The 9015-nt window shown below is 39.8% G+C and overlaps 1 protein-coding gene across 2 annotated transcripts; it reads left to right on the top strand.

The window, feature by feature from the left end:
* The first annotated feature begins 1577 nt into the window (after window positions 1-1577).
* LOC115157220 (GATA-binding factor 6-B) lies at window positions 1578-8681 on the top strand. Of its 2 annotated transcripts, none has more exons than XM_029705289.1 (7): window positions 1578-1684; window positions 2586-3527; window positions 4367-4533; window positions 5235-5360; window positions 5677-5764; window positions 5870-5964; window positions 7090-8681. In XM_029705289.1, the coding sequence occupies exons 2-7, from the start codon at window positions 2642-2644 to the stop codon at window positions 7261-7263; spliced, it is 1536 nt and encodes a 511-aa protein (XP_029561149.1). In that variant the 5' UTR covers window positions 1578-1684; window positions 2586-2641; the 3' UTR covers window positions 7264-8681. The 2 variants fall into 2 exon arrangements, with proteins under 2 accessions (XP_029561149.1, XP_029561150.1); XM_029705290.1 differs by having other exon boundaries at window positions 1581-1680.
* The last annotated feature ends 334 nt before the right edge of the window (window positions 8682-9015 follow it).

Here is a 9015-nt window from a genome sequence, read left to right on the forward strand (position 1 = left end):
ATAGATTTTCGTGCTATACCTTTTACGCACGAGGAGCTTCCAATCAATCCATGGCGCATTAAACCAATAGGCATAGTTCTGATATCTATTTTACAGGTATGCAGTTGCTTACACCTTTCTATAGACAACGTTTCTAAAATACTACCTAGGTTTGCCCTTTGCAAAGCAACGAAAAGTGAAAGGAATGCAAATAACAAGTGAAGGACAAATAGCTATGGCCTCTGATTTGATAAAATGCGTATTATCCAACTGGGAGTTGGAACACTTATTAGTTGTTAAAAATCTAAAGTAAAAGAATGACCATTGTTTGAGCTCACTTTACAAGAGGAGTCAAACAGAGAATAGATAATATTGCAATGACTCGTGGCTCTCTCTCTCTCTGCAACGAAATGGTGACCTACAATTTACCCTGAAACGGGTATCGCCTATGAGTGTTATCCAGACAAAATGTAAATAGAAAGAAATACCAGTTGAATTGTTCCCAGGTTGACGAACGACGGGCCTGTTTGTTAACCCCTGGAAGATACAGAAGACTAGTAAATGAATGATTCAATTGACACCTCGTCACTTTTGATCATTTCACTGAGCCAATGTATATTCCAACTGAATGAATCATCCGCAGTTCAAAGTAAATCCTCTCTGCAACAACAGATGCGTGCTGAGAGTTTGTGCTTCTTTGAGGCCCAACCCATTTAATTCCAAATGATGGTGTCTCACTTAAATAAACTAATTAGTGAATGGTCTGCCCTAACATAACTCCGAAATGGAGAATAGACAAACAAATAAACAAAACAAGCCAACGTTAAAATATAGCTATATTTTCTTATAGGCTATTTCCCGGGGTTTGTATTTAAGGGCCATTTATTTTCTAATAATAATAATTTATATCAAACAATGTTAGTTATATGGTCCAGTTGATAAAGCTATTTAATATTTCACTTTTTTAATTAATTCAAGTTTTTACATATAATAATGTTTTTTTTTACTCTGTATTTGATGCCAACAGTTTTTTTTAGATAGTTCTAACATCTTGCATTATTACAATTTATGCTGGAACAGATAACCTACTTGTAAACACATTCTGAATAATATATGTTAGGCTACATAGATTTATGACGACAACTATCATGATTAAAATGAACCTATCAGAGCCTCACTATTTATAGTAGGCCTATCATTCTACATTATAACAATTAACTATTTTTCCACAATATCCTTTGAAAACAGGCTTGACGTCAATGATGAAAAATCCCGATTTTTTTCTCTAAATAAAATGCACTTATTATAATAGTTATTTAAATATTTTGTAAGTAAACCCAAGTGCACTGCCAAACTAGCTTTTCTCTGAATATTTCCCTGAATATACTGTTTGAATATGTCGATTTTATTTAAACAGAAAAAGTCCATAAACTACTTTAAAACGTCGAATTGATTGCATTTACAGTTTTAGACATCATCAAATATTTCAAAGACTAGAGCACCCCCATTGAGTTGATCTGTTTACTCAACTGAAATCCAATCAGAGAACGCCCTCAGATTTCAACTACAGCCTCGAGAAGCGCCTCCTCTCTAAAAACCTCATCACGAGCGCAGTAACACTTTCATTCCTATGTTCCCCGAGACCAGCTACGACCCACACACTATTGGAAACTTCAACGAGCGACGGATGGCACAGAACTAGTAGGTATGTGGTGAATATTCGCTCCTCTCCTGTTCTGTTTTATATTTTTCAGTCCAGTCTTGGTTAAACATCTGGTTAAACATCTGGTTTCAGTGCTCGGGCTCCTGGTGCCAGCTGCGCAGAACCTAAATTGTTTTGTCTCGATTACCGTGCCTATTGGGTCTTATCTGTTATGCGTCTTATCAAGCGGTTATCTTTTTGCGCCAAAGACAAATTGCGTTTTGTTTCCTATCTGTAACGGTGTGTGTTTTTTTGTAATTATGAAGAGGCTATATCTCGAGAGGGGAGGACAGGGTTTTGACACGGAGAGATTCAACTCCTCCGGTCAGAGCGCGCGCAGTGGTTATATGTCTAATGGATTAATCCCTTAGGCGCTATTACCAAAAATATATTGCCTAGAAGTCCATACCCATCATATAGTTTTCATAGAGAGGATCGAGTCGTGTGGGTTAAGTAGCCTTTAGCCAGGCTATAATTTTGTGTCGTGTTCTCAAAATTAAGCCAACACGTTTCAAAATGAAACCAAGCCCCACATCAAGGGCAATGTTAGGTTTGTGTTGCGTAGTTTCTCAGAGGGTAAGCCATGATATGATATTATTATCATGGGGAGGACATGTTTCTTGCAAATCATTAGTATCGCTTGAAAGGTAATACCATGGTTTATGTATATTATGTCATTAAAATGTAGGCTAACTCTTTGGCACAAATCTCTTGTAAAAATAGTAGAGATTGTAATACGATTTGATTGCCTCGCCTTACAGATCCTTTATGATACCAGACGTAGTTACACTCTGATTGTATTTGCATGAAGCCCAAGAGCCTGTTTTAAGTTAACAATGTACAGTAAGATAGGCCCTTTTAGCCTTCTTGATATTGATGACAATGTCTTCTCTCTCATTCCCAGGGCAGACAACACCCTCACGATTTTCTAGTCCTACGGTGTATGGAAAGTGATCCTGGATGGACCTGGGCGAAAACATCTGGTCCATGGTCAAGCGAGAAGTGTCCAGCAGCCCAGGGTCACCGGCTGAACAGAGCTACTTACACGGCGGGCAGGGCAGGAGGGACAGCCACGCGCACGACTCGGACGGGCTCAGGTCACCGCTGCCAAGTGATCAAATTGACACAGTGGGACACCGGCGCGCGGAGGGGCCAGGCAGATCATCTCTACACTCCTACGTTCAGTTCGGACACGGGCACCATCACAACAACACGGAGGACATCACTCTGTTCACAGATTTAGACCAGGGCAATAAACTCATCATCTCCAGTGGAGCGCACCCGCACCACAAGGGGGGCCTTATCGTTGACCCCAGCGACATGTATCAAACACTAGCCATCGCGGCGGCCCACCAGAGCCAGGCGGGGTACGACTCGCCCTCTGGGGGCTATATGCACTCCAACCCCAATTCTCCAGTGTATGTACCGAGCTCCCGGGTGGGACCCATGATACCCAGCCTTCCTTATTTGCAAGCCAGTGGGTCGTCTCAGCCCAGCCATGCGGTCACCAGCCATTCAGTCTGGTCGCAGTCTACTCCGGAGAGTCCCTCCTACAGCACCGGGAGTCCTCATACCTCCAACCGTTTCCACTACCCTCCAAGCCCGCCCATGAACAACGGGGTTCCCAGGGATAACGGCTACAGTAACCCGTTGAATGTGAGCAGCCGAGACCAGTACGGTCTCTCACGCCCCCTCAGTGGATCCTACACCAGCCCCTACTCCCAGTATGTTGGACCGCAGCTATCCCAGTTGTCCTCGCCTTGGCCCGGAGGACCGTTTGATAACACCATGCTGCACACTTTACAAAGCAGAGGTGCGCCTTTGACGATTCGAGGCCCTAACGGAGGTAGGCCTTCTATTCCAAATATTATCGATGAAAGATGATTAATGATATGGACTTCAATGTGACAACCTTATTTTATCTATTGAATAAATGTTGGTTACCAACGTTTTACGCATGTACAATAATTCAAATAACCATTAAACAACATTTAAAAGCAACGAGAGCTTGGGTGATGCAATATGATGATCATTTACGATGACAACAGTTTAGTAGACCGAATAAGTTCACATTCAAGTGAGTTAAGGAGATTGTTATCACAGATTAAATAAGTCTACATTTTTATAGTAATGGTAAAGATCGTTAAATTGCTTCCTATTAAGAATAGAAAATTAATTAGGTTAGATATTATAACTAGGCTATTATCAATTCATTTGTGACATGAATTGAAGATTAAGCATATCCCTAATATCAAAACTTTTATAACGACTTCTAGGCATATCATTTTTTGACATTTTCATTGGCGTAAATAAAATAAATACATTTTGATTACATCCTCCGACTGCACATAGAAAACTAGTAGGCTATCGAAACGTTTGGGGTTTATAAAAGTAACCCAATATGTCAGCCATAAATAGCTAAAATGGAGACAAAAGAGCAGTCTCCTTGTGTATTGAATGTATAGGCCTAATATCACATTCATAGGCCTAGACTAGACCTCATTAAGAAAATAATGCTGAACTATCATCAAAGGATCCAACAAATTTACAACAGACAATTACATATTTGAAGGTATAGACATGTGCTCAATTAAGCCTACGAAAAATCACGGCTCTTTTATGCCCAAGCGCCTCTCTGAAGTGTCATGTAAGTGATTGGTGTTTTGCCTGTCTGTTTTCCCGCAGATATTCTCGACGACCTGGGGGAGAGCAGGGAATGTGTCAACTGCGGCTCCATCTCCACGCCGCTCTGGAGACGAGATGGCACCGGCCACTTTCTCTGCAACGCCTGCGGCCTGTACAGCAAAATGAATGGACTCAGCCGGCCATTAATTAAACCACAGAAGCGGATGGTAAGCAATACATGCTCAGCGACTACTTAGTCACTACATTTCCTGTCTATTTATTTAAAACAATGGCTTAAGGTTATCGCCTAAGATCCCTATATCTCTCTAAATAATGGGGATTTTATTTGACCAACAATTCGCTAAAATGGAAGACCATTTTATTGTACCCTCCGTTCGGCCAGCATTCATATATTAACAAGATAATTCTGGCTGTCATATAGATAATTTAATCAGGGTCAACAAATTAAATTACCTATATGACAGACAGAATGATCTTGTTAATATATTAATGAAATATGAAAAAGAAAAATGTTCAGACACATTTCCCTAGCGCCATCACGCAGTTATTAGGCTACGCACACTAACAAACGAGTGATGCCTTGATTTCACAATCTCTCTGCCAATGAAATTCATGTACATAAGTCTGTTACTGTAAATGGATGACATGAATACGACCAATATTATTGTTAGGAAATTAGTGCAGATAACATAAATATAGTCATAAGAGAGGAGAATCCGTGCTCTTAAAATACAGTGATTAATTATAAGGGATTGGGTCACAGTCAAAGATTCCATTAGTCACGTAGCCTAGTCTCGACCTGAGACATCTCTGCATCTCACTTTTATAGCTCACCGTTGCTTAATCATAGCTTTTAATCTTTATGTACCCGTGTGTTTATTGTTGTTTATGTATTGCCTTTCCCCAGTCATCATCCCGGCGAATCGGCCTCTCCTGTGCCAACTGTCAGACGAGCACAACCACCTTGTGGCGCAGAAACGCAGAGGGAGAACCGGTGTGCAACGCATGTGGGCTCTACACAAAATTACATGGAGTAAGACACAATTTTCACATTATGTCACAAGTTGGCACTGATTTGTAAATGTAATGTTCGACGACTAGCAGGCCGTATTGTAACTAGCACGTGCGTAATTGTCCACTGAATATCGAGAGCAATATTAAACACAATCCGTTTATTCAGTGTGTCCAATTAATTATAATAGTTGTTAATGAGGTATAGATTTAAAGGACAATTTACAAATGAGTTTTTTGGGGGGTCGACATTGACAAAACGTTTAGCCAAATAACAAGACAGAGAACGCCGCCCAAAAATGTCATGACAAAGATGAATGTATTCTATATTTTTGAAGGTACCTCGGCCGCTCGCCATGAAGAAAGAGGGAATTCAGACGAGGAAAAGAAAACCTAAAACTTTGAACAAAACAAAGGGATCCTCAGGTAAGCAACCTCTATTTTAACCTCACGACACACAGTCTTTCTCTCTCTCATTGAAATGCTTCGCTGTTGAGGTCCTCTTTATAATTAATTATAATTTTACCACAGGAAATAGTAATTCAGTCGCCATGACTCCGACGTCCACGTCTTCTTCCAACTCTGAAGACTCGAAGAACAGCTCTCCAAACACGCAGGTGCCAGGGGTAAGAAGATGATTTAAAACCTATCCCACACCTAAAATAATATTCAGGTGTGGGATAGGCGGGCCCCGTATATTGTAAAAACGGACTCGTTTTAACGTTATGTTGTCCCATGCAGGCCAACTGACACCTGTCTTGTGTAACAAATTGTGTAAGGAAATTCTTCAGCCAATTCTCAGTTAGCGTCAAACGGTTTTGGTCGAATATACCCACGTTGCCTTTCAAACGAAAACATATCTAAAACGTTGTTGAAGAGGCTTCATCGTTTTATTTATTGCACAAATTTATTATTTTGATTGGATATTGTAAACGATTATAAACTGGTTGGTTCAATCCCTGAATGCTGATTGGCTGACAGCCGTGGTATAGCAGACCATATACCATGGGTTTGACAAACATGTATTTTTACTGCTCTAATTACATTGGTAACCAGTTTATAAAAGCAATAAGGCACCTGGGGGTTTGTGGTATATGGCTAATATAACACGGCTAAGGGCTGTATGCAGGCACTCAGCGTAGTGTAGTGCATAAGAACAGCCCTTAGCCATGGTATATTAGCCATATACCACACCCAGACATGGTATATTCACCATATACCACACCCCCCTCGGGCCTTATTGCTTAAATATAGGACATACAGGCAGGCTAGTAATAAACCTTAATCTGATATGTTCGTAATAGCAATAATATTGGACTCATAGTATTGGATTCGTACGTATTGACTCATACAGTATGTGGGGTGTAATCTACTGTATATAGTGTCATCAGAGGTATTTAAAGGCCTCTACTGGGTTCTGGGAGGCGGTCTACATTTGTCAGAGATGATGCTCTTCGGAATTGTGTTGTAAAACATTGTAGTCTCTGATTTATTCCAAATAAGACACTATTATAGGCCTACTTCCAACAAGTACATTTAATTAATTAAATGTGTCTGTTATATCACTTGATACATGCTATATAATAATGAGAACATCCACTGCATACAGTATATCCACTGTATATATATCCATCTTAGCAGTTACAGATGAAGCTTTATCGTTGATAAGCCCTGGCTGTGACTATAGAAAACCTTTGGATAATAGTAATTTCTCCTGAATCTGTGACTAATATCTCTCTGTCCTATTCCAGGTTCAGTCCTCTGTACTGAGTGGCCCAGTGGAGGGCTCAGCTGGCTCTGGTGGCTCTGCCGTGGTCAAGTACCCAGGCCAGGATGGCCTCTACACCCGTGTGGGCCTCACCCAGTCTGCAGACGTAGCCGGCTCTGTCAGAGGGGAGCCCTGGTGCCCTATGGCCCTGGCCTGAGTTGGGGGACGGAACCCACCGCACTAGCCTCTCTCTCTGTCTCTGGATGTCCTGCTGCTGAGGGGTGGAAGTATTCAGTGCCTCGATGGCTCTGGGCCTGTTTCCTACTTCCCAGCTAACAACTGTTGGACAGAGACAGCCTTTTTGCCCCTTCACACCCCTGCAAGTTTGAAATGTCTGTGGAATATTTGGGATTGATTTCCAGAATGAAATGGGAAAACCTTAGTGCCTTAACACAAAGGGAAATATGTGAGAGGTGATGCCTTCTTGTTAGTCTGCAGTTGAAATGCTTTCTGGACCGACCTGCTGTGTGTGTACTCAATATCTCTCTCTCTCTCTCAGACATGGAGGTGGATCAAATGTTCTTTGTTGTTTGAAATGAAGAAACCTGTACATAGTGCTATGGATTCCCCCACTCAAGACAAAAGCGGTTAATTGGATATTAGTGCTTGATAAAAGCACTATCCATACGAAGGACATTTTTATTATAATTTTGTTTGCAACTGGAATCAAGCTATCAAGTTACCAAGACAACCTTCCTGAATCAAGAGAAAGTATTTATTAATCTTCCATTGTTGAAAACATGAGTATGATTGTTAAATAAAGATATGGACATAGAGTAGAACTGAAAGAAAAACATTTCTTATTATCTTCATTTTAAATATGATTGTTCATTTCTTTCCCTGTTGTTGAGTTAGTAGTTGTTAGTTATTGCAGATATGTTTTTCGACTGATAGCTCTTACTGTAGGCCTATCTGACTGAAACTCTTATGGTTTTAAACAGGGTATCAAAGACTGTGACATCCTATGTCAGTCAATTTTTGTTTTTAATTATTTACTCAATACTTAAATAATCAAATCCTACAGATGAAATTAAAATACTGTTAATTTATGGTACTATTTTGGAAGAAATTGGTAGAAGCTGTTTTTTCTAAGGTGAGGATAAAAAATGTTTAGGACATTTTTGCAAACTTTTTGACACATGTACAACAGCTAGCTAGTTAAGTACTGTTTGAACAAATGGCACCCACAATCATTTTATAGATGCATCTTTTTGTTACAATACTAAACTGTAAAAGAGGACTGCTGCAATATTTTCTGTCTGCAACAAAGACTACCTAACTGATATAAACGGTATACATTTACTGTTGCATACATGCATGTGATTTTCATGATAAAATTTGACAGAAATAAAACGAAAAGGCTAAATGGCATTGAGGTCAACATATATTAATTTAATGTCACTACATGGAGAAATAGAGGTGGAATTAATAAATTGCCCCTGATAAGTTTTCAGTTGATAAAAGAGGAATGGCTGTTCTTACAGATGTAGGATCTTAATTTGAGCCAGTTTGCTACAGCAGGAAAGTAATCTTGCAGCAACTGGAAATTTGAATTATTATGTGGATTATAATGAATGGACATTTTTGTAGGGGTTGATACATTTTTCGTTAGGGATAATCATTTCTGAAATGTAAAAGTGGAAATTACAAACTTTAAAAGACTTTTTAAAACTCAAATACACTACAAGTTTGCATTTCCTTCTTTGCAGAAAATTCTCAGCAACAAAAGAGTGATCAAATGAGGATCCTACATCTGTACAACCTGTTGTAGACTATGTCATAAAACAACCTTTGTCAATGAGAGGATTGTCACACATTGACTCCATGGTGATGAAACTGTACTTTGACATTTACTGGAAATATATGTAGTTTAATCACAAAAGAGAGAAGTATGCCAGTTATGATTCAG

Source organism: Salmo trutta, chromosome 21 (assembly GCF_901001165.1).
Source record: "Salmo trutta chromosome 21, fSalTru1.1, whole genome shotgun sequence".
Taxonomy (NCBI): Eukaryota; Metazoa; Chordata; class Actinopteri; order Salmoniformes; family Salmonidae; genus Salmo; species Salmo trutta.

Bases quoted from the DNA above. Each gene is read 5' to 3' on its own strand.
- LOC115157220 (XM_029705289.1), top strand. From the start codon at position 2,642: ATGGACCTGGGCGAAAACATCTGGTCCATGGTCAAGCGAGAAGTGTCC. The intron at 3,528-4,366 runs GTAGGCCTTCTA...GTTTTCCCGCAG, and splicing joins GATTCGAGGCCCTAACGGAG to ATATTCTCGACGACCTGGGG. The intron at 4,534-5,234 runs GTAAGCAATACA...GCCTTTCCCCAG, and splicing joins TTAAACCACAGAAGCGGATG to TCATCATCCCGGCGAATCGG.